We start from the raw sequence: 25,718 nt of genomic DNA on the forward strand, positions 1-25,718 counted from the left end.
AGAGAGATAGAGAGAGGCAGAGAGACACAGGCAGAGGGAGAAGCAGGATCCACGCAGGTAGCCCAACTTGGGACTCGATCCTGGGTCTCTGGGTCCACACACCCTGGGCTGAAGGCAATGCTAAACCGCTGAACCACCCGGGCTCCCCTATAACCCTTCTTTTAATCTTTTTAGTTTAGTGGTTTTTTTAAGTAACACTACATTTTTTCACATATAAGAAACTTACAACTGTATAACTCCCAGTTCTTCCTTGTTTGTGCTGTTGTAATACATTTTACTTTTTTTTTTTTTTAAGATTTTATTTATTTATTTGAGAGGGAGAGAGAAGGAGCATGAGCATGGAGAGGGTGAAGCAGATTCCCCACTGAATAGAGAGCCTGATGCAGGCAATCCCAGCACCCTGGGTTGATGATCCTAGGCAGACACTTTACTGACTGAGCCACCCAGGCACCCCTCATACATTTTACTTTGATATATGCTACAAATCCACAATTCATTGCTACAATATTTACTTGAGGCAGTCAATTATATTCTAAAGCATGTAAAAAAAAGTTTTTTTTTTTTCCCAAAAAGTATTTTTTTAAATATTTACTTCAGACCATTTGATATTATTCTATAACTCTTGGGGGCGCCGTTCTATTTTTTTTTTTTTTCACTTTTTCCCCACTTTGACTCTTAGGGTTTTCATCTCTCTGCTGAAATTTGACGTTTCTACTTGCTGTTCAACTTTTCTACTAGAGCATTTAATTTATTAATAATAGTTATTTTAAATTCCTTATCTGGTAGTTCCAATATCTGGGTCATCTCCATGTCTTATCCTGTTGATTACTTTGCTTCTTTCTTTTTTCTTTAAAGATTTTGTTTATTTGAGAGAGAGCAAGAGAGTACATGGGCAGGAGGAGAGACAGAGGGAGAGGAGAGAGAATCCTGAGCAGACTCCTTAACTGAGAGCAGAGCCTGACTCTGGGCTTGATCTCACAAGTCTGAGATCACAACCCGAGCTGAAATCATGCATTGGTTGCTTAACTGAGCCAAGCAGGTGCCCCTGATTACTTTGTTTCTGGATAATGGGTTTTCTTGCTTTTTTATGTGTTGCTTGTAATTTGTTACTGATTGCAAGATACAGAATTTAAAACAGTAGAGACTTAAGTACATAGTATTTATTCTGGATACATCTCTTCTTTTGTTAGGCTATTAGTGTGGGAGTTCCAGTTGGAAGATGAGTTAGGTTTGGGTTTTATTGTTGCCTTAGGTGCACACAGGGCTTCAAATTCTTCCAGTTTAGGATTGGTTTGCTGGAGGGAGGGTTTTTCTTCAGTGTTTACGCTTCACACTCAGCTCTAGGTCTTTGTTTTATTGCTGGGTGCTGGCTTACCTGGTGGTGGGAGCAGGGATTCTCTGTTATCTTGGTTTACCTCAGGGTTCAGCCCCTGTTTTTCTGGGTCTTGGGGGAGAGGGGTGTAGATCTTTCTGGTGATCTTGCCCTTGCCCCAGAGGTAGGACGCCTCTAATGGCCCAGATCAGAATTTCCTCTTTCCCCCAGGCATAAAGGGTTGTTTTATTTTTCTTTTACTCTGCCCCAGCTGCCTTGGGAGTGAGAGAATTTGCCACCCTAACCCTGGTGGTGTACGATTTTTATTCTTTAGAGAAGGGACCAAGTGGACCTTTGCATTTTTCCCAGAGTAGTGATTGCTTTCCTTCTCCAGATTAGCACTACTGAGAGGCTCTGGCCTCGTGTCTAGTATTTTTTTTCCTTTAAGATTTTATTTATTCATTCATAGAGACAGAGAGAGAGAGAGAGAGGCAGAGACACAGGCAGAGGGAGAAGCAGGCTCCATGCAGGGAGCCCGGCGTGGGCCTCCATCCCAGGTCTCCCAGATCATGCCCTGGGCTGCAGGCGGCGCTAAACCGCTGCGCCACCAGGGCTGCCCTTGTCTAGTATTTTTTATGAACATCCAATCCACTGAAGTCTGTGGAGAAAAATCTCTGAATGTTTAGGCTCTTGCTAACCCACACGAGACATTTAGTAATTCATTAAAAATTGTACCTGAGTTCTTCTTACTTACTTTTTTTTTTTTTTAAGATTTTATTTATTCATTCATGAGACACACAGAGAGAGGCAGAGGCAGAGACACAGGTAGAGGGAGAAGCAGGCTCCATGAAGGGAGCCCGACATGGGACTCGATCCCGGGTCTCCAGGATCAGGCCCTGGGCTGAAGGCAGGGGCTAAACTACTGAGCCACCGGGGCTGCCCCTGTTCTTACTTACTTGCTCATATCTTGGTCCCATCATTCTCCTTTTGCCACAGGTGAGCCAGAGCTTGCATCTCTCCACAGAGGTGCCTGTTTTTCCTTAAATTTCAGTCTAGTAGGTTGCCTCAGCTCTCTGATGGCTTCAAGAAAAGTTGTGGTTTTGTAGATTATTTGTTTTTTTCTTGTTATTGGAGTTGTAGTGATGCTCTTCCCAGCTTTCCACATCCTAAATGGAAGTTAGAAATCAAGGCAATTCCATTTTTTTTTAAATTTTATTTTATTTTATTTATTTATGATAGGCACACAGTGAGAGAGAGAGAGAGTCAGAGACACAGGCAGAGGGAGAAGCAGGCTCCATGCACCGGGAGCCCGATGTGGGATTCGATCCCGGGTCTCCAGGATCACGCCCTGGGCCAAAGGCAGGCGCTAAACCGCTGCGCCACCCAGGGATCCCAAGGCAATTCCATTTTATATGAATTTTATTTTCCAGTGAAATTAATTTACCTTCTCTTTCTTTCCCTGTGATACTGTGATTAAAATACATATATTTGGTCTGCATCCACTGTTTCTAGACACAACTCCTATAATTTTCTGTTTTAAGAGCTATAAGGGCATTTTTTTGTTATAATATTTGCTTTTGTTCTCAATACCTGAGATAGCTCCAGGGCAATGAAAGTGAAATGGATTTCTCTTGTTATTTATATAACAAGCCCCTTTCCACCCACCTCTGAGTTTATGTTACTGAGGTGATTTTGGGGAAGTATCCAGATCTTCTAAGGATGGGGGCTCATTGCTAGAGGAACCAACCCTGTGATTAGGAGATTGGGACTTTCAGTCACAATCAGTTGTGCCTTTGTAATGAGGCCTTCATAAAAACCCCAAAAAGACAGAGTTTGGAGAGCTTTCAGGTTGGTGAACAAGTGGAGGTGCTGGGCAAGTGGCTTGGCAGGAGAAAGCATGGAAACCACACCCCTTCCTGAATACCTTGAACCCAAGGAGGGGGTAGTGGGACCCTCCAATTCCTAGCCAGTCAGTTGGAAGCATTTGGCATCTGAAGAGATGGCAGGTTTTTTTTTTAATTCTTTTTTTTTTTTTTTTTTTCCGAGATGGCAGTTTTGTGGGACTGAGCCCTTACCCTGGAGGATCTCCAGGTAGATAGTGTCAGTGATGACATTTTGGAATATAGGTGAGATTTGGTGGGGTGAGGTCCGGAGACCACAACCAAGAAAGAAGTTTTTTTTTTTAAAGATTTTATTTATTTATTCATGACACACACAGAGAGAGAGAGGCAGAGACACAGACAGAGGGAGAGAAGCAGGCTTCATGCAGGGATCCTGACATGGGACTCGATCCTGGGTCTCCAGGATCACACCCCAGGCCGAAGGCGGCACCAAACCACTGGGCCACCGGGGCTGCCCAAGAAAGAATTTTTGAGACATCTTTGGTACAAAATGCTGGTTTTGTTAAAGCTCAGGGGACAGGACCCATGGACAGAAAGAGCTGCCCTGGAGTTTTGAAGAGCAGTTGATTATATACTTGGAGTTGGGGGAAGTAAGGAAAAGGGAAGTTTTCAAAATAAATTTTTTTTAAAGATTTTATTTGTTTATTCATGAGTGACACAGAGAGAGGCAGAAACAGGCAGAGGGAGAAGCAGGCTTCCCCCCATGGGGAGCCTGATTCAGGACTCCTGATCCCAGGACCCTAGGGCCGGGGATCACGACCTGAGCCAAAGGCAGAAGCTCCTGAGCCAAAGGCAGATGGTCAACCATTGAGCCACCCAGGTGTCCCTCAAAAGAACTTTCATATGCTAAAGAGGACCTGAGATACTGGGGGCCTTGCCATTGTTAAGGTTGTTTTTTCCTCTAGTAAAGCATTAAGGTGAAGACAATTGGGAGCTTCCTTATGCCAGCCTAAAGTATTTGTCAATAGGCTGCAGATTATAAGGACATTTAATTTTATCTACACTTCCTTGTGGAAGTTAGGTTATTGATAAGAATGCTTTTTTTCTGTAAACCACTAAGACATTTATAAATTGAGGGAGACCCAGGTCATGCAGGGCTATAATCTTTATAAGTTAACCATTTGTTTTTTCTTCCCTCAGCTTTAGGGCAGCCAGGAGTGCTGAGCAATGTCACGCATATCCCACTTTGGGGGATGGTTTGGGATGTCAGCTTGTGCTTTGTCCTCAGCTTGCCTTCTGCATCTTCTTTTTTTTTTTTTTTTTTTAAGATTTATTTATTTATTTATGAGAGAGAGAGAGAGAGAGAGAGAGAGAGAGAGAAGGAGAGGCAGAGACACAGGAGGAGGGAGAAGCAGGCTCCATGTCGGGAGCCCGACGCGGGACTCGATCCCCGGGACTCCAGGATCGCGCCCTGGGCCAAAGGCAGGTGCTAAACCGCTGAGCCACCCAGGGATCCTCCTGCCTTCTGCATCTTCATCGTCAGAATTAAGTTAAATTGTCTGGTGTTGCAGAATTGCTTGATGTGTAGAAAACCCATACATCTGGGGATCCCTGGGTGGCGCAGCGGTTTGGCGCCTGCCTTTGGCCCAGGGCGCGATCCTGGAGACCCGGGATCGAATCCCACGTCAGGCTCCTGGTGCATGGAGCCTGCTTCTCCCTCTGCCTGTGTCTCTGCCTCTCTCTCTCTCTCTCTCTGTATGACTATTGTAAATAAATAAAAAAAAATATTGTTATAAAAAAAAAAAGAAAACCCATACATCTGGTGTCAGAAGTCCAAAAAAAATATATGGGACTATATATAGCTAGGGTCTGATAGAATAGAGGGGAGGTTAAAGTGGTCGCTGCGGGGACCAGGTCTCTCTGCTTGCCTCTGTGTTGAGCTGGGTGGAAAAATGTAGTCTAGGTCTCTGCACCTGACTTATGTGAGAATATAGGTTCCTCTGCTATTTCCAAGTGTGTTTTCATAGTTGCTTTGGCTCACCTGACAGACACGTGAAAACAAGTATGTACCCACATGCCTGTGCTTGCCTAGGGAAACCTACCTGGCTTGGTGCCAGGAGGGAAAGGAAGAATGGTGCTGCCTTGAAGCCAGGTCTCATCTAAGCAGAGGTAGGCTGGCTCAACTCTGGGAGTAAGAAGGCCTAGTGCCCCAGAGGAGTTTTCTTAATTGATCTCCAGTTCGGACCCTGGCAGGGCACCGTGACAGGTAAGGCGGGAGTTTTGGATGGAACCATGGAGACTGAAGTTTTCCTTGAGAACTACTTACTCTTGAGTGGCTATGGTTCCCTTGCTCTGAGCTCCATGGGGTAAGGTTCTGGCACCTCTGTCTTTGTTGAGTACATGAGAGGCTTCTGGGAATGTACTGATATCATGCTTATCTCTGGAAGGTATCTCTGTGACCTTAAAAGACTGATTCCTGGGTGGGAATCATATGGCTTACAGGATTCCTTTATCCAGAAGATGAGGTGGGAGTAAGTAAGTGATCTGAATTCCTGATTATTGGGGCACAGGAATTGAGAGAGAGGACAAGCTCATGCTGAATGCAAGATCAGAAAGGTGTTTGTCTTCTTCTGACAGACTCTGGGTTCTTCATGTATGTAGAAGTTGGTGTGGAATCCAACTTCTTTTAGTTCTCTGGACTGGCCTAACTCCAGACCAAAAGTAGTAGTGTGTGCCATCTCCCTACAGAATGCCTTCTAGGGATCCCTGGGTGGCGCAGCGGTTTGGTGCCTGCCTTTGGCCCAGGGCGCGATCCTGGAGACCCGGGATCGAATCCCACGTCAGGCTCCCGGTGCATGGAGCCTGCTTCTCCCTCTGCCTGTGTCTCTGCCTCTCTCTCTCTCTGTATGACTATCATAAAAAAAAAAAAAAAAAAGAATGCCTTCTAATGCCAGGTGTGCGGATAAGAGAAGCTATGTAGCTCTGATGAGGTGTCAAAATTTCTGGGTCCTATTCTGGGAGAATCTCTTTGCAACACTAAATGATAGTGAGGGGCATGCTGAGGAAGTAAACAAACTAATAGCAGTCAAGCCCCAGCTTAGGTTGTCCTCTGGATGTTCTTTCTCCATTAGGTCTTAATTATGTTCTTTCTCTTTTCTGGGTACTTTGGAAAAAGAGATGTGTTGAATGGGCAAGTAGCAATGTGGGAAGTAAGATTGATGTTGTAGATGCAACAATACACAGGTATGTATTTTCATGAAAACCCTTTACTTGTCTAGTCTTAGCATCTTCCTAGCCCTTTCTACCACCTGCTCATTTCTTTGCTGGACTGAGAGTAGCTACAGATTTCTCTGCATGTTGCTGGATACTGCAGAAGTTCCTGTTTAGGTGCTCCTGGGTGGCTTAGCAATTAAGCAACTGCCTTCGGCTCAGGGCGTGATTCTGGAGTCCCAGGATCGAGTCCCATGTCGGGCTCCCTGCATGGAACTTTGTTCACCCTCTGCCTATGTCTCTGCCTCTCTCTCTCTCTCTGTGTCTCTCATGAATAAATAAATAAAATCTTAAAAAAAAAAAAGAAGTTCCTGTTTATGTTTGGGTAGAGGTAAGTGTTTGTGGGCAATGAGAGGCATATCAAGCTAGCTAGGGCTGTGAATCTGCTACTGGGAGTCTGGTCTTTGTAGGGCAGGTTTGTAGATTTTAAAATGGTAAGACCAGACCAAAACCTATACCTCAGGAAGAATCTGTGCTATAATAAATCTAATGACAGCCTACTCTGGGTGTCAAGCCAGGTATCTCTTGTTGGAAGTTGCCATCAGCTAAACACTAACAATTATCTTTCTTGGGAGTACTAGGTGTCTGCCTGCCTCCATTTATTTCTCTATATCCTGTGGTGGAAATGGATATGAGCTCATTTTATTTAGGTCTGTGTGTAAGGCTTGCTGTTCATACATAAGAGGTTGGCTTTGGCTTTGCATTTCAAAACCAGAGACTCACCAGCTCCTGCACTAGACTAACATACTTATTATATTCTTTGCCAGGCCACAGTAAGCACAAGTGTGGAGGAAACATTTGCCATGGAAGCCAGGGAGCTGGAGAATCCCACACCAGCCTACCATCTCATTCCTGAGGCCAGCCAGCCCAGGGAGGAAGATGTCAGTGTGCAACCTCAACGGACTGCAGAAACTATGCAGCTAAAGAAGGAGATCTCTCTGTTGAATGGGGTCAGCCTGGTGGTGGGCAACATGATTGGCTCAGGAATCTTTGTCTCACCTAAGGGTGTGCTGGTATACACTGCCTCCTACGGGTTGTCGTTGGTCATATGGGCCATTGGTGGGCTTTTCTCCGTGTTTGGTGCCCTTTGCTATGCGGAGCTGGGAACCACCATTACCAAGTCTGGGGCCAGCTATGCTTATATTCTAGAGGCCTTCGGAGGCTTCATTGCATTCATCCGTCTATGGGCCTCCTTGCTAATTGTTGAGCCTACCAGTCAGGCCATCATTGCCATCACTTTCGCCAACTACATCATCCAGCCCTCGTTCCCGACCTGTGATCCCCCATACGTGGCCTGCCGTCTCCTCGCTGCTGCTTGCATATGTAAGTCTGGGGTTTAGTGGGGGCATATGTTTGAAGGTGTGGGTTCTTTTAATAATGCTAATGGTACCTGATATTTGAACACCATATTTTGCTGTTTTGGGGGAAAAGGGGCATCTTACCTTTTGAAGAAGTAATTTCACCAAAGTCATTTAACCCTGAGAGATAAGTCAGGAATGAGAGAACTTTGAATCCCTTGTAGGGCTTTTGGTGCATGACATTCCTTTGACTCTTGACTGTTCCCAGAGTTCTGTTCCTGTCTATGTGACAGGTTGGTGCATGTCTTAAATTTGTCTTATCAGATGTTTTTTTTTTTTTATCAGATGTTTTGATTGGAGTCAACAACACTAGTTGTAACTTAACCCAGAAAAAAACGTCAGTGGTAAAGACTTTATTCTACTTCTCAAAAATAAATTATGTTGCCTCCTAGCTTTTTATTTTAAACCAGTTTAGAGGCTGAGGAAAGAGGCGTCTCTAGATTGTTGAGGTCCCAAGGTGTTATCCCTCAGCCCACAGGACTACAGTTTTCTGCCACTGCCACTCTTTGCAGCCTATTCTAAGCAGCAGGCACCACACCAAAATGGCTTTTTCTCATTGGTGTTTCAGATTTCTTTATACTGACTTTGTAAACAAGCTCTGCCTGTGGCCAGTGACAGGAAGGTGGCTTCTACCCCGTATTTGGGTTTCTGAGGACAGAACCAGAGAGATCCCAGTTGATCTTTCTTTATTTTCCTTTTTCTCTCATGAGGTGGTAAGGAGGGATTCTGTGTGAAATCGCTGAAAAGGAGAGAAGATTACTGTGAATTTACCTAGTCTCATAGAGCTAGTGTTTTAGCTGAGAAGTAGCCCAGAATTCCCTGTGTTCCTTACCACTGTGCTGCCAGAGGCACTTAATTATACTCTGTTCTTTCCATATCTCTGCTTGCAAAAGCTTTGGCAGTATATGTAGTTTATCCACAGTGTTAAAAATAGACCGAGAGTACCTTGGAGTTAGCAAAAAAGGATTGTACGGTAAACTGTGCCTCCTGACTTTAAGGAATTTGTTAAAAACAAATGTTAAAGGGGACTCCTCCACATAGAGCCCCAGGAGGAGGAAAGGTGGGTAGTTATTCAGTGGTATGTGTGGCAGGGTCTGGCCAGGGGACCTCTGGCTTGACTGAGTTCTCTAAAAAAAGAATTTTCTGATTATAAAATGTGTCATTAGGGAGAAAATTATCCTCATAACACCCATAATCCACCACCAAAAGATGAGCACTTTTATAATTAAGTCGTGTCTTTATCTCTTTCTTTTATGGAATTGGTATTGTACTTTGCATATAATTTCATATTCTGCTTTTTAAATTTGGTATCTCATTTTTTTCCTTCTTTTTGTGGAATGTTCTTTAAAAGAAACATTTTTTAAAGTAGTATCGTTTTATTATTATTATTATTATTATTATTATTATTATTACTTAAAGATAATACAGACATTACAGGCACTTTGAAAATGAAAAAAAAATAGAAAAAAGAAAAATCACCCATAATTTTACTCCACAGAACTACTGCTGCTGTTTGTGTGAAATACCTTCTAGTATTTTTTTCGGTGCTTATCTCAGTTTTTAAAGGTACTCTTGAGATCATTCTCTCTGTGATTTGTATAATGCTTAAAAATTTTAATATTTAATCCCTTTCATCAGATATTCTTAGAAAACATGGTTTAGGAACATATAAGTAGTTTTCTTTGTATATAAAATTCAGAGTTTTTGCATCTTTTTTTTTAGGGTAGAATTAATTATACAGGAGAAATACCTATGTCTAAAGAAATAAACTGTTTGAAGATTCTTCATCTATTACCCAGTTTCCTTCTAGAAGGTTTTGTGACTTTGTGCTCTTATCAGAGCACCAGGGAGTGCCTATGTGTATGGCCTTAGGGTGAATTCCAAGGGTAACCCAGTGAAAGGACACCTCTATATATAATTTTCCATGTACAGAAGACTTTTATTGGTAAATATTTTTTCCTTTATGATTTTCCTCATTGTTTTTGTGCTTAGGAATCCCATTCCCAGGAACTGTTTGTTTTATTTATTTATTTGTTTATTTATTTGCTAGGAACTGCTCTTTTGATTGGAGGAGAGATCTTGCCTCTTAAAAGTACAGTCATGATATCTGTAGCTTCTTTTATTCAAGTGTACTTTTACCCAGATCACTCACTATCAGAATTCCTTCAGGCCCCTATCCCAGAAGCCCAGGCTTTCCCCTAACGTGTACCTTCAGGTAGGAACTTGTCAGAGATGAGCTTAAGTCATAAAATGATGTCCCGTCCTAATGGACAAGACTTTGGGGTTCAGCTTACCTTCTTCTTGGAACTTAGGGTGTAGAATTGTGTTGATGCATCATCAGACAAAGCTGGGATGTGCCAAAGGGAGTCTCTCTGGGCAGGGGTGGCAGTGAGAGCAGCTTGGTCTTTTTTTTTTTTTTTTTTTGAAGATTTTATTTATTTATTCATGACAGACACATAGAGAGGCAGAGACACAGGCAGAGGGAGAAGCAGGCTCCACACAGGTAGCCTGTCATGAGACTCAATCCCAGGTCTCCAGGATTACGCCCTGGGCTAAAGGCAGCGCTAAACCGCTGAGCCACCCGGGCTGCCCGCAGCTTGGTCTTAAGAGAAAAAAATTGGAAATGACCACATAGATCATAATTAGGGGGAAAAATACAAAAATCTGCGCTGATTCCATGCTGAAATTTAGGTAGGATAGGAGAATTAAGTTAGTCTTGAAATTAAGACATAAGAGGGGTCCAGGTTGTTATTTGGGAAACTGTCTACAGAAATTATAGTCATGCAAGCTAGGCAGTTAAAGTTCCATTCTAGAAGAAAGGGCACGACATTCTCCATATAACAACTCTAGGTCGGAGCTGCAAGCTGGTGGCTCATGGGCCAGACTTGACCCACAGATATATTTGTTTGGCCTAGTGTTGTAAGCAATTTTGAATTATTTGGCAACATTTGAAAATCAGGACCAGCATTTTCTGTTGTAAAATCAAAAGTTTGGCAACCTTGGACCCAAATTCCTTCCTGACACAATCAGCTGCCTTTGCGTAGTGGTTGCTCCCTTTAAAGGAACATGCATTCTTTAGTCAATCACAGCCCTCTACTTCCTCTTGTGGGCTTTTTTTTTTTTTTTTTTAATATGTAAAGCTATAGTCTTTTTGTTTTTTTTTAAGATTTTATTTATTTGAGAGCAAGAGTGAGAGAGAGGGAGCACAAGTAGGGGGAGGCAGAGGGAGAGCAAGAAGCAGACTCCCCACTGAGCAGGAAGCCTGGTGTGGGGCTCCATCCCAGGAACTTGAGATCATGACCTGAGCTGAAGGCAGAAGCTTAACTGACTGAGCCACCCAGGCACTCCTCCCTCTTGTTTTATACCCAGTTGCTCACTCGCATTGCCTTTTTGGCCCTTGAAGGTATTGCTGTTTCAGATCCTGGCTTTTCAGCTGCCCCCCACCCTATTCCCAGGTTACACTGGCAGAGAGAGCCTAGCAACTTTCTTAGATTTCAGACTATCTTAGCTACTCATTTTCTGAGAGCGTGGTTTTCAACTGGAGGTGAGTTTGCCCACCAGGAGACTTTTGGCAAAAGTCTGGAGACATTTTTGGTTGTCACACCTGCTGGGAAGGGGTGCTACTGGCATACAGTGGGTAGAAAGCAGGGGTGCTATTGAGCATCTTATAAAGTACAGGACAGCTTCACACAATGAATGTCAATATTGCTGAAGTTGAGAAGCTCTATCCTAAAGGAGCATTTTATTCATATATGTTCGGGAGCTTGGTTCTATGGCGGGTGGGGCGTCTGGCTGCCTACTGGGCTCAGTGTGCTTAGAGGCTTTGATGGGACTGTCAGGGAAAATGACAGTTCTTGAGGTTCATAGGTCCCTTCTCTGGCCTGGTGACCAACAGTATTCTTGGTAACTCAGGTGAGCAGGAGTAGTAGATTTGATTGTGGAAGGGTGATTTTTCTGTCTTACGTTGTTTATCTTTGTGGAGTCCGGCCTGTTGTGTAGGCTTACACACGTCATTAGAGAATATTTGCTGTGAAGGTGTCCATATAGAAGTCATTCAGCATTGACATGGTATCAAAGCAGAGGCTTGCTGAGTCTCCATTTCCCTCACCCCCCAGGATTTGTTTGGGAAGGCTGACAGTGATGAGGAGCAGGAAGAGGAGGAATAGGAGCAGGAACAGGAAGAGATGGGGGAGGGAGACTTCTGAGCGGGAGACTGAAGTGAAGAAACACTGATAGTGCCTGAATAGTTTTCTGTTGTCTCTTACTGTCTTGGACTCTGGCCTGGGCAGAGTTCTGAGAAGTAAACATATGCTCCCCTATTTTGGTCAGTTGTTATGGATCAACAGCTTTCGTGTTCTGAAAGTGACATGCCTCAGAAGGACTGGGTCTTTACCATAGCCTCAAAGACCCGGGAGTCTACCCATGTATAGAGCTGGAATTGTTTGATAATAAGACTAAATGTATATATTTGTGTAATTAAAAACAAGGAGGATTCTTAAAAAGGCATATACCTGACATATTCATATGCATCCCAAGAGGTAGCTCCAGATTCTAGGATTTCCATTTGGAAGGGTTTGCCTTTCCTGGACAGTTATAGAACAATTTTCTCCTAATAGACTTGTAGATATCTCTCCCGTTTTTTTTTTTTTTTTTCCTCCCACCATGTTGCTGCTGTTGTTAAGGATTGCATTCCTCTGTCCTTGAGTGCCTCTTAGTAACATCCAGCTTGTTTTTGGGAGAAATTGGAAGGGTTCCTTCTTCTCGTTGCTGTGAAAAAGGGAGCTGTGACTGTCAGCATAACTGGGACTGTAGCTGCAGATTGCCAAACGAGCTCCTCCTCATCAGAAAGAGAATATGAGGGGCATAGTTCTGTCTTAGGGTGCATGTATTACCCAGGATTAATTTGGATTTTAAACACCTGAAAACCAAAATCAGCATCACTCAAATATACTGAAGTTTATTTCTTTCCATATTTAAGGTAGGCAGTGTGAGCTGGTAGGATCACTTCAGAATTTTTCAGGGAGACAGGTTCCTTCCTTCTGCCTTACTGCTCTGCCATCCTCAGCGTGTGACTTTTAGCTAGTCGGTCCAAGGTGGCTACTCAAGCCCCAGCTGTCAAGTCTGTACTGTGGCTGACAGGCAAGACAAAGAAAGGCAGGCTCTGTCCTTCAAAGAGACTTCCCGAGGCCTTTTTTATATGAAACTTTGCTTATATGCTGGGGCAAGAACTTACTTGGCCATACCTGCCTGCAAGAAAGCCTGGTAAATGTCAGCTTAATTTTGGGCAATCCTGGGACGCCTGGATGGCTCAGTTGTTGGGCACCTGCCTTTGGCTCAGGTCGTGATCCCAGGATCCAAGATCTAGTCCTGAATCAGGCTTCCTGCGAGGAGACCTCTGCCTATGCCTTTGCCTCTCTCTCTCTCAATCTGTGTTTCTCATGAATAAATAAATACATCTTTAAAAAAAGTTTTGGGCAACCTAGACCCTAGCTAGTTTCTATTAGTAAGGAAAAATGAAAGAACAGATATTAAAAAATAATTAGCAGTTTTTGCCACAAAGGGCATTTGTTTCTGCTTTAGGTGTGGATCTGCTATTTGAGTACTCCTTTCCCAGCAACAAGCCCCCAGAGCTTGAAGACCCTCACACAAACCCCACACTCATTGGTGCAGGCTTTCCAGCAAGGAGATGAGATCTAGAGAGGAGGGAAGGCTTGGATGTTGTCTTTGTGGTAGTTTTATCTGAGCACCTGGCCTCCAGGCCCAGTCTTGTGCTTGGGCTCTGATGGACTCTATGGCACTAGATGGGGATGGGAATTTTGGGATGTTTGGAGGGGTGGGGATCAGATGGTGAAATGTTTCTTAATTAGAATCAGGAAAACATTCAGGGGACTTGGCTTCTGTTTGGTAGACTGTTCTCAGAGCTCTCTGTTCTCTGGCAGAGCTGAGAGTACAGTGAAGCAAGCAAGACTCCTGTGGCCAGCATTTAAGGGTGTATTCAACCTCAGGTTCTCCAAGTGGTTCTGAAAGTGAGTGCCTCCTTAAATTATGTGCCTTCCTTGCCTCACCCTGCTCCTGGCCTTGCTCCTTTGCACATTGTTTTAGATTAAGTAGTTTAATTTTTACTGAGGAAGAAGCATATGTGCATAGTAAAAAAAGTCAGAGTATAAAGTAGTATACAATGGAAAAAGTCTCTCTCCCTCTCCAGTGCTTTGGTCTTTTTCCCCAGAGGCAACCACTATGACAGGCTCTTTTGTATCTTTCTGACTGTCCTTCAGAATGGGCTCTGCAGGGAGTTCCTTGAGGAGCTGCCTTCTTTCACTTATTGGCAGTAGTCATTGAATTGCGCGCAATATTTACTCCTGTGCTGAGAGGAGCAAGTGTGTGTGTGTGTTTGGGGGGTGGGGGGGAGGTTGTAGCAGGATGGAGGGAAGGAGGGGTAGAAGTGAGAGGGAGAGGGAGTGCCTGTCAGTGGGGCTGAGGAGTGAGTCTGCTCCTCTTCTCCATCTCGCATCCACATCTTGGTGCTACAAGGCAGAAGCATAGTGAGCATAGCCAGGGCATGGTGAGATAATCTCTTTCTTCATGTGTATGTCCATCTTTTTGTCCCTCTCTCTTTTTGTCCCTTATGTCTCTTTATCTCTGTCTCTTGTCTCTTTGTCCTCTGTCTTCCGTGTATTTATCTTTCTGTTAGTCTTTTTCTCGCAAGCTGCACGCCCTCTCACTTCTGCTTCTTTGCATAGTCCTGCTTCCTTCCCCTGTTTTCTTGTGGTTTTTGTTCCTCTGTTACAAGGGTCTGAATATGACTTTGACTTGCTATATTTTCCAACTCTGCTACTGTTAGGTAGGTTCAGTCTTTTGGTACCCCAAACTATGTTCCTGGGAAAGGCAATTGAATAGGCTCAGCTTGGGTAATCAGCCATGATAGGCGAGGGGGAGCAATTTGAGGCAGATACCTCAAAATATCCTTACTGTATTGCACTGGGGTCTATGGATTACTGGGCTATTAATCAGGTAATCCTTATGCTAGCTGTTCTAGGCTTAGCCCCACATAGCGAACTTTGATTTGCAGGGCAGCACCATGCATGTATTCCTCTGGCCTTTCCTCCCATATGACGTTTGCCTCCCACTCCCCATGACTGACTAGTGCGCATTTGTGTTACTTGCTACCGTATTACAGAGTGAAATTTCTTAAAGTGCCATGGAGGTGTTTAGCCACCATGTTTATTTCCGTAGGCTCTAGGCTCTCCTGCCATTTGAGTAGAGGAATGTCAATTTTCTGATAGTTGCCTTGCTCTAGGGAATCGGTGATTAAGTGAAAAGTCATCACCATCTTGATTCCAACCAGAGTTTATCATTTCCCCTTTTTTTCTTGGCAATAAGCTTAAGAAAACAATATGCTTGGGACACCTGGGTGGCTCAGTGGTTGAGTGTCTGCCTTTGGCTCAGGGTGCAATCCCAGGATCCAGGATCAAGTCCCACATCGGGCTCCTTGCGGGGAGCCTGCTTCTCTCTCTGTCTGTGTCTCTGCCTCTCTCTGTGTGTGTGTGTCTCTTGTGAATAAATAAATAAAATCTTTTTTATTTTAGAGACCTAGGCAGAGGGAGAAGCAGGCTCCAGTGCAAGGAGCCTGATGTGGGACTCAATCCCTGGAATCTGGGATCACACCCTGAGCCAAAGGCAAATGCTCAACTGCTGAGCCACCCAGATGTCCCAATAAGTAAGATCTTAAAAAAAAAAGAAAAGAAAGGAAAAGAAAACAATATGATTTTTTCCCCCCTCCCCAATAATTTGTGACCATGCAAATGCCCAAGGGAGAGACCTTCTTGAGACAGGTGTCTACATGATCATAGCATGAGATACTAAGCTGTGCTGTGAAGTGGGAGTGCTATAGGGTTCTCTATAGGGAGAGCTCAGTGAGGGACTGGCTGGTATATTTGAAGAAGATTTTACAGAGGAAGTGGTGAGTGAGCTAGACCTTGAAAGCGAGAGTTGCTGTTGGCTGTGGCAGCTGGAAGAGTAAAGGACACTTCTTCTAAGTGTATATATGGCACCAGTAAGGAGAGAGTTTCTGGCTGAAGGAGAGAGCGCAAAATGGGTAGGGGTAGGTAGAGGTGGCTTGGAAGATCAGCCCCAAGGATTTGGTAATAATGTTTGGGGATCACATAAAAGTTCTATTTTTGGAGGCTTGTGACAGTACTTAGCCATATCACTGTAGAACCCCTTGAGAACCCCTATTCTGTTCTTGTGTCCTCCTGGTAGGTCAGAGAAGTCCCTGTTTAGCAGGGTAAGATGCTGGGACCCTCAGCACAGGGCTTGGATATCATTGAGGCCCACAAGGAGCTGGGCCCTAAAGCCGGCAGCACAGACAGGAGCCTAGGGAATGCCCAGGCAAGCTTACTTCTCCATGGACCTCAGTGAGAATTGGGAGGTTTGGATAGAAATGCAGAGGATGGTGGGGGAGGTTGGCCTCTCTCAACCAGTTTCCTCATCTAAAAACAGGAATAGGGTTGTCTATATTTTGGGGTTGTGGGAATTAATTGAGAGGATGTATATGAAATTGTCAGGTACTTACATGTAAAACATTGTAATTCCTAGGTGACTTGCCACCTGCATTCAAATTCACCTCATTTGTTGATGGGCCTCTCTTGTGGCCATGGAAATGTTTTATGCTTTGGATGGTTTTGAACATTGGGAGTCTGAGTGAGAAAAAGTGGGTGAAGTCCATTATTCCTGGGCCTGGGGACAATTTCCAAAAAATGATTCTGGCTGTTAGAATTTAAGAATGTGTTAATGCATGCGTTTGTATCTTTATTGTCCACAGTGATGAGCGGATGGTGGATGTCCCTCCATTGCTTATTCTTCTGGTTCTGACTGGTCTATTGGCTCCTTTGCTTTAGGCAGATAGGGCAGATGTGATGCTTTCTACAAGGTGAGATTGGGTCACATGCCCTCAGCTCAAGCCTGTCAGTGATGTTATGTTTTTCCTTCTAGGTCTGCTGACATTTGTGAACTGTGCTTATGTCAAGTGGGGCACACGTGTTCAGGACACGTTCACTTATGCCAAGGTCCTAGCGCTCATTGCCATCATTGTCATGGGTCTCGTTAAACTGTGCCAGGGTAAGATGGGCCTGGGCTGGGAAGGAGGGTGGGTGACTCTGGGAGTTTGCATGGATTTCCTAAGGAGGACATAGGAAATCTTGGCTTTACTGATTAGCTCTTTTTATGTGTATCCTGGACTATCAGTGAGAGTGAGACATCTGTTCCTGAGCTTCTTGGGCCAGGCTGGCTTGGCCAACTGAACAGTCCCTCCCTAGGGCTGCTTTCCCTTTGTGGAGGCTGGGAACATTGCAAGAAGGCAGCTGGAAGCCTAGGAGTTTTTGAAACCTGGATCATGTATAATTAGGTCATAAATGTAGTTGATGGGGATAGAGTGAGCCCTGCTCTGGCCCTGTTTTTGGTCTGTGACTGCCATGCAGTGAGTAGGAAGACCTGGCCATCCTTGAGAGGAATGGGAAGGAAGGTATGGAATGTAGAAATGAGTGGTTATTTTGCAGCCTTTACGTTTCATCTGAATTTGCTTCTACTTAACATTCGGTCTCAAAGTCAACTCTCAGGAAAATATTAAAATAGTATGAAGTTGGCACTGACTTTCCTGCATGTTGGCCTTAGGAAGCTTTCCATTCCTGAATCAAAGTAGACTGGCAATGAGGGTAGACAAGATTTCCTGAGCTCTTAGGGAAGTCTTGAGGTATTTTTGGCTAAGGAGATCTCAATCACTTACTTAACAACCTAGTTTTGTAGATTGTCTCTAAACTCAGCTGTGTTTATATTTACTGGAGAGGGGGGCTGAGGCCCCCCCATCTCAGATCTATTGGATTAAACACTGATTGGTTTGGGAGTTCAGAAAGCTCTGTTTTTAAGTGCCTTGAGTGATTCTTAGGCAGCTGGTCCAATACCTTTGTGCACATGTACCAAGTTACTATAGCCAGCCACCTTGATGTCCATGAGTCTCAGGAACATTTTGGGGTCAAATTGGGTAGGTAAGTTATCCTTCTATCAAGATCTATGCCTGAGGAAACCACTCCTGTATATGATGACTGACACGGGGCATAAAAACCTCTATTTTCCCTTCTCTTGCTGCATATCCAGCCCTTTTTGACACATTGAAGGACTAGGTCTACTTTTTGCAGGGGGTGACAGCAGGCTTCCTTAGAAGTCTGGATCTTGTTAAAAACCTCCAGTGTGTCCAAAAGGTCCCTCTGCTGGGCCAGGCAGGTGCTGCCTCCTCAGCTTTCAAGTGTGTGGTCTCCAGAGGCCTCCAAGGAGAATGACTGGTGCCTAGGCTGTCTCCCTAAGGGTGGAAGTGGCCCAGGCCTACCCCTGGCCTAATGAGAGATAAGAAGACCCCAGTTCGTACATAGCCTGTGATTTCCTGCCACATGTAACCACAGCTCCTGCAAGTAGAGCAACAGAGTTCTTTTCATGAGAATGAGAAAACTGTTTGACCCAAATTGTGCATTGGTTTTGGCCACAAGAGATAGTTCCACAGGAAGGTCTAATTGTTAATTTAAAATGCCTCCTTTGGGATCCCTGGGTGGCGCAGCGGTTTAGCGCCTGCCTTTGGCCCAGGGTGCGATCCTGGAGACCAGGGATCAAATCCCACATCAGGCTCCCGGTGCATGGAGCCTGCTTCTCCCTCTGCCTGTGTCTCTGCCTCTCTCTCTCTCTCTCTCTCTCTCTCTCTGACTATCATAAATAAATAAAAATAAAAAAAAATAATAAAATTTTAAAAAATGCCTCCTTTATGTGAAACAGGGTTCTTTCTAAAAATAGGAGGAAGATCTCTGGCCTACTGTGAGGACACTTGCAAATTAATTAGAGCTTTTCTGGAAATGGTATTATCACTTCAGAAGGCAACCAGGAATGCCTTTGTTTTTCTAAGATTGCGTAGGTTTGTTTGATTGCCTAGGTTTGTTAGAGGAATGTGCACTTTCTTGACGGAGTGGGTGGGGTGATAAAGTATAGAGATGGCTGATGGTTGTTCTTTTGATGTTAAATTATGTTTTTTTTTTCTTCCCTCTTCCTTTTCCCCTTTTTTCTTGACCCTCCTTTCTTTCCCCATCTTCACTTCCTTTTTCTTACTGCCTCTCCCTGTTCTTCCTCTTCTCCTTATACCTTCTATGTCTCTTTTCTTCTTCCTCTTTCTTCTCCCTGAACTCCTTCCCCTACTTACCTTTGTCCCCACAGGACACTCTGAGCACTTTCAAGACGCCTTTGAGGGTTCCTCCTGGGACATGGGAGACCTCTCTCTCGCCCTCTACTCTGCCCTCTTCTCTTACTCAGGTTGGGACACCCTTAATTTTGTAACAGAAGAAATCAAAAACCCAGAAAGGTAACGGTGGGATCACACTCTCACTTCCCAACTTGGCTGGAACTCCTCCTGCTCATAGTGGGCACACTTGCCTTCTTTCTTCCCCTTTCTCTTATCCTTTCTTCTCCCTATTCCTCCTTCTCTAGCTCGAGGGATAAGGGGCTAGGTTGGGAATGAGTGAAGGAGGGAAAGCCCCTTGCTATTCACGCTCAGGTTTACACTGGAGGATTCCAAGGATTCCAAGGCTCAAGAAGAGGTCTTCCAGGACAGCCCCGGTGGCGGTGGCGCAGCCTGCAGCCTGGGGTGTGATCCTGGAGACCCAGGATCGAGTCCCACATCGGGCTCCTGCATGGAGCCTGCTTCTCCCTCTGCCTGTGTCTCTGCCTTTCTCTCTGTGTGTCTATGAATAAATAAAATCTTAAAAAAAAAGAAAAGAAAAGAAGAGGTCTTCCATTTAGCAGTGGCTGATCCAGCTGGGCCTAAAGTGTTAGAACCTCATACTCTGGTGCTGACACTGAAGCCTGGGAAGTCAGAAGCTTATTTTGGGCAGCCAGGTCCCCAGCCTGGCTTCCAGTCCCTGGAGGACATTGCTTCTCCTTCAGCGGGACTCATGAGTCCTATTGTGGCAAGGATCAAATATTGATCCCCAGCTATCTTCACAGAGAAGGGTCTCTCTCTCTCTCTCTCTCTTTCTCTCTCTCTCGGTTCTTAGCAGAAGGGGGCATGGGATTCATACCCACCTTAGACCATGTGGGAAAGAGGAGCCTGCCTCAAAGACTTAGAGTCAGGGAACTGCTAAATTTCAGAAAAGTCCCTGGGTGAACTCTGACTCCAAAAAGAGTTGATTCTAGGTAGTCCTGTCTCACTTGTCCTGACAGAAATTTGCCCCTGGCCATTGGGATTTCTATGCCAATTGTGACGCTCATCTACATCCTGACCAATGTGGCCTATTACACAGTGCTGAGCATTTCAGATGTCCTTGACAGTGATGCTGTGGCTGTGGTGAGTCCCCATTTGCTTGTCATCTTATGATACTGTATGGCTCAGTCTCTTTCTGCAGCCACTCCAGCTCTGAAGGGTGAGATGATGGGTCTAGGCCAGAGAGTGGGCTGCTCAGTAGTGATGGTGTTTGTCCTGAAAGCATAGGTATAGGAGGCTTATGAAATCCTGGTCTGTGCTGAGTGACTTCTGTGCTCTTTCCCTAGACATTTGCTGACCAGACATTTGGCATGTTCAGCTGGACCATTCCCATTGCCGTTGCCCTGTCCTGCTTTGGGGGCCTCAATGCATCTATCTTTGCTTCCTCAAGGTAATGTATTTCTGCTTTACCAATAACAGACTGCAATATTTAATCTTCTGAGGATATAGGTGAGCCCATAAGAGCCCTTCTTACCTCTTTTGGATGTATAGGGTGTGTATGTGTGTGTGTGTACACTTGTGTACATGGGTATTTCGGCCTTTGTGCTGACATTTGTGTGCTTGAAGCTCACACTTCCATCTGAGGTGAGAACAGATTGGTTAGAAGTGGAGGGGAGGAAGGTTATAGCCTGGAGTAGAGACCCTGTCAGGGACCATACTCTAGGCTCCTTGTGGATTATACTATAGGCTCAGGACTCCTTCCTTTAAAAGATTATTAGTGATCACTTGCTATATACCAGGTATTGGTACAGGGTGACCCTGCCCTTCACTTCACAGATATCACTGAAGCTGATAGGTAGGCTCTGCTCTCCTCTCTGTGTAGAGACTTATCTGTAAAGAGCATTTTTCCTTCCTGTTGTTTCAGAGAAAGGAGTAGTTCCGCTTTTCCAGGCTGACCCTGCTAGCTGGTTGGTCTCAGGGCTCCAGCACCATCCCTCTTCTTAGCACTTTGCTTCATCATTTGGCCCTTCTCTTTGGTGGATGTTCATTTGGGAGGCAGCTCTGCACAAGCTTCATCTCTGCTCAGTGAAGTCACAAAACAGCTTTTCTCATCTCTCTTCTTCCTTACTGGATACACTTCTTGAGGGAATGGTCTGCATTTTGACTGCCACTCATTGTTCTAGCCATTATACTTTGACTTCTGCTACCTAAAAAATATTCTTCAGTGTATTGGTGACCTCCTTCTTAGCCTGCTTTTAGTTCTTATCCTTATGGACTCCTACAGCAAGTGATGCTTACTACCCTCTACTTCTGAAACTACTCCTGTGACTCTGTGACACTCTGGTATTTGAAAGGAAGCCTTCTTTCCGGATTTCTCTTCCACTCACCCTATACACTTTGCTGTCCCTAAGGCTGGGAGTATAACAGGCATTCAGTAAATATTTTCTACATGAGGAACACCTGATGGCTCAGCGGTTGAGCGTCTGCCTTTGGCTCAGGGAGTGATCCTGGAGTCCCGGGATTGAGTCCCACATTGGGCTTCCTACATGGAGCCTGCTTCTCCCTTTGCCTGTGTCTCTACCTCTCTTTCTCTCTCTTGAATAAATAGATAAAATCTTGAAAAAAAAATTTTCTGCATGAACAGGTAGAGGATGAATTAGTAAAAGAAATAATATTTTGTCCTATTTCTTTTCTTACTGGTTTTGACACCCCAGTCCAGGTACTTGGGGCCTCCCTATGGAGAGCAATAGAGCAATCAAAGTCCTGGAAAATAGTATGGTGTCCTCTTCCTTTACTTCAACCTGATGTGGCCAAGGTTGCACTGAGTGTGACTCTTCACAAGTTACCCCACCCAAAGATGGTGTTTCCCATAGCCTCACCCTTACTGATGCCCAAGATATTCTATTTTTTTTTTGAGATTTTATTTATTTATTTGACAGAGAGAGAGAGAGAGTGTGCACACAAGCAGGGGGTATGGGTAGGCAGAGGGAAAGGGAGAGTAGGCTCCTTGCTGAGTAAGGATTTTGACATAGGGCTCGATCCCCAGACCCTGGGATCATGAGCTGAGCCAAAGGCAGATGCTTAACTAACTTAGCCACCCAGGCGCTGTGCCCAAGACATTCTAATTGGCTCTGCCAAACTTAAAATACTTACACAGTAGGTGCCTTTTAACTCACTCAGCTATACTGTGGGATTGACAGTTTGGCACCCCAAACTGGGTTTTGGGGGTGGGGATAGAGGATTCAGAGAGTAAGAGTCTGGACATGAAGGGGACTGCAGTGATGTTGAGGTAATGTACAATTGTTTCTGTGTTAACTTCTCACTTTTTCTTTGTTGCCTATATAGTTGTCTTTGGTTTTGTACTAGACACGTTTTTTTAAATTTTTTTTTAAATTTATTTATTTATGATAGTCACAGAGAGAGAGAGAGAGAGAGAGGAAGAGACATAGGCAGAGGGAGAAGCAGGCTCCATGCACCGGGAGCCCGATATGGGATTCGATCCCGGGTCTCCAGGATCGTGCCCTGGGCCAAAGGCAGGCGCCAAACCGCTATGCCACCCAGGGATCCCTGTACTAGACACTTTTGTTGTACCTGCATAGTATCTCCTTCCAGCATCCCCTCTACCCTATTTCTTCTCTACCTAGTACAGATTATTAACCTGTGTGAGCCAACTCCCACCATCTTGCCCTGTGACCTTTCCCGATGCTATCATCAACTCCTGTGGCTCCACCTAGATGGCTCACAAGTATCTAAATGCACTCCACTTATGCTTTGTCTTTAGTTGTGATATTATGTGCTGCCAGTTCTCCTTCCTTGACCTCTTAGTTTTTCCCTTGGTGTTCACCCTCTTCTCCCAGCTCAAACATGTACACGTATGCACACACATATACACACACTCAAAGGATCACCAAAAATTTTTTTTAAGAATGTATTTATTTATTCATGAGAGACATGGAGAGACAGAGGCAGAGACACAGGCAGAGGGAGAAGCAGGCTCCATGCAGGGAGCCTAATGTGGGACTTGATCCCGGGACTCCAGGATCACGACCTGGGCCGAAGGAAGGTGCTCAACTGCTGAGCCACCCAGGTGTCCCAGGATCACCAAATTTGATTGAGGTGGTCACATCTCTCTTGTTCTCTCTTCAGCTAGGGTGTCTACCCTCATTCAGGTCTCCTCTCTGATGGGATAGTTATTGCAAATTACTTTCTTTTTAGATTTATTTATTTGACCAGTGGGGGAGGAGCAAAGGAAGAGGGAGAGTCCCAAGCTGACTCTGCTGAGCATGGAGCATGACGTGGGGCTTGACCCCATGACCCTAAGATCATGACCTGAGCCCAAATCAAGAGTTGGAGGCTTAACCAACTGTGTTACTCAGGCACCCCACAGACTACTTTCTTATCTGGCCTTCTTTCTATACCCTAGCCTCTCCCTGCTTTAGTTGGCCTCCATGATGCCACCAGAGTCTCTGTCAAGTCCTGTGAGGCCTTTACTTCAAAGCCACAACAAGCTGTTAGTGTTTGTTCAGACTCCATAGCATGGCCTCATGTGTAGGTTATTCTCACCTGTCTCCTCATGTACCTTATCCTGGGACTGTAGGCATTCTGGTACTGACCTCAGGAAGGCCACCCTCTTTCATTCCTTCAAGCCTCTTTTGCCTTTGCCAATGGTGGTTTCCACCCACCTGCTCACCTTCTGGCAAACTCCAGTTCTTCTTCCCAGCCCAGATGTGGTCATCTCTTGTGAAGTTTTTTGTTCTCTCAGCCCACTGCCAAGCCTATTGAGTGCTTTGTGCTTCATGATGCTGCTGACTACCCTAGATGGTAGTTCATTTCTCTCTTGCTCTGCTTCTCAATCAGTTGGGCTCTTTAGGGACAGAGAGGAAACCTGGGTTATCTCTAAGCCCCTGGGCTTATCCTGGCCTATCATATATCAGGAGCTCAGGGAAGATATATAGAGAGCACAACAGAAGGCTGACTGCCCTTCTTTAAAAAACCATTGTGTTAAGTATGAAATCTGTGGGGTGTTAGAGTGGAGGTACCTCTGATGGAGTGGATTGGGGTGGCAGTGAGTGATGGCCGGGTGAGGCATCCATTGGGTGATGGTGGGTTTCATAGCTGAGGGGCTGGGGGGTGTCTATGGCCAATAGTAGGGTAGGGCATTCCTGGATAATGTTGAAGTACAAATGGTTGGAAATTGGAGACATCTATGGGTAAAGTTGAGGGGTGAAGGTGGGGGTTAGGCATGTATAGAGAATATGGGATGGTCCTGAGAGACTGCCTCCTAGCTCTAGAGCTCTGAGCGTAGTTTGTCCAAGTGAGGAGTGTGGCTACATGGCCAAATGAAAGGATCATCCTGACACTTCTTATCTTTCTAGGTTGTTCTTCGTGGGCTCCCGTGAGGGCCACCTCCCAGACCTTCTGTCCATGATCCACATTGAGCGTTTTACACCCATTCCTGCTTTACTGTTCAATGTAAGCTCTGCTGGGGGAGTGTGGAGAATTGTAGAACCTCTCCTGGCTTTATGAGAAGACTGTGGGTGGGGAGGTATACTAGGTTTTGAAGCTACTTCCCATCCTCTCAGTGTTTCTTAAATTTTTAAAAAATATAAAACAGTTATATGAGGGAGGGCAAATGGTACAAAAAAATATAAAATTATAAAATTTGTGGGATTATTTTTATTTTTGAAAGATTTTATTTACGTATTTATTTATTGTATGACTGGAGGAGGGGAAGAAGGAGAGAGAATCTTAAGCCGACTCTGCGCTGAGCACAGAGCTGGATGCAGGGCCCAGTCTCATGTCCCTGAGATCAAGACTGAGCCAAAATCAAGAATTGGATGCTTAACTGACTGAGCCATGTAGGCACCCCTAAATTTTTTTTAAGTAGGCTCTAAGCCTAATGTGGGGCCAGAACTTATGATCCTGATATTAAGAGTCACACATTCCACCATCTGAGCCAGCCAGGTGCTCCTCCTTTTTTTTAAATTTTAATTAAATCATATTTAGAAAAGCCAGGGCAGTTGTATACAAACTACCTAGGGACTTCTATTCATGTTATACACTTTATAGATTTTTTTTAAAGATTTTATTTTAAAGTAATCTCTATACCTAACATGGGGCTTGAACTTACAACCCTGATATCAAGAGTTGCACACTCCACTAGGTGAGCAGCCAGGTGCCCCTAGCCTAGTTTTATATATAGTAGATGGTGCTTCATGTTCCAAGTGAATGATACATACCCCTTATAGTATCAGCAGCTCAACTCTTCCCATCAGCATCAAGCTTCATTATTTAGCTCTGTACTGAATTTCTTTGGATTTTTAAAGATTTTATTTATTCATGAGAGACAGAGAGAGGCAGAGACACAGGCAGAGGGGAAGCAGGCTCCATGCGGGGAGCCCGATATGGGACTCGATCCCAGGTCTCCAGGATCATGCCCGGGGCTGAAGGCAGACCCTCAACCGAGCCACTCAGCCACCCCCCCCCCTTTTCTTTTAAAGATTTTCTTTTGAGGATACTTTTTTTTTTTTTTTTGAGTATACTTTAGTTTCTTCTTACCCCTGAAATTTTCCTGGCAATTATCACATTTGTATTTTTGTATTTGTTTTTGTGAACTTTGTTATTTTGTCAAAATAACAAGAATCCTTTCAGTATATTGATTGGGATACCATTGAATTTGTAAATTTAGGGGAGATGTGACATCTTTT

At 44.6% G+C, this 25,718-nt stretch overlaps 1 protein-coding gene across 5 annotated transcripts in view; it reads left to right on the top strand.

Annotated features, from left to right (window-relative positions):
- The window catches only part of SLC7A6 (solute carrier family 7 member 6), a 36,638-nt gene that overhangs the window by 6,993 nt on the left and 3,927 nt on the right, over nt 1-25,718 (top strand). For 2 of the 5 annotated variants that reach the window (XM_055304995.1, XM_055304994.1), the window contains exons 3-8: nt 7,191-7,746; nt 16,773-16,898; nt 19,029-19,173; nt 20,031-20,154; nt 20,358-20,461; nt 24,387-24,483. In XM_055304995.1, coding sequence (XP_055160970.1) covers nt 7,227-7,746; nt 16,773-16,898; nt 19,029-19,173; nt 20,031-20,154; nt 20,358-20,461; nt 24,387-24,483 — 1,116 coding nt within the window. In that variant the 5' untranslated portion in view covers nt 7,191-7,226. Of the gene's footprint in view, nt 1-5,245; nt 5,420-6,328; nt 7,747-16,772; nt 16,899-19,028; nt 19,174-20,030; nt 20,155-20,357; nt 20,462-24,386; nt 24,484-25,718 lie in introns of all 5 variants that reach the window. The other 3 variants (XM_055304998.1, XM_055304996.1, XM_055304997.1) reach the window with 3 other exon arrangements.

This window comes from Nyctereutes procyonoides, unplaced genomic scaffold, assembly GCF_905146905.1.
Source record: "Nyctereutes procyonoides isolate TBG_1078 unplaced genomic scaffold, NYPRO_anot_genome, whole genome shotgun sequence".
Classification (NCBI taxonomy): Eukaryota; Metazoa; Chordata; class Mammalia; order Carnivora; family Canidae; genus Nyctereutes; species Nyctereutes procyonoides.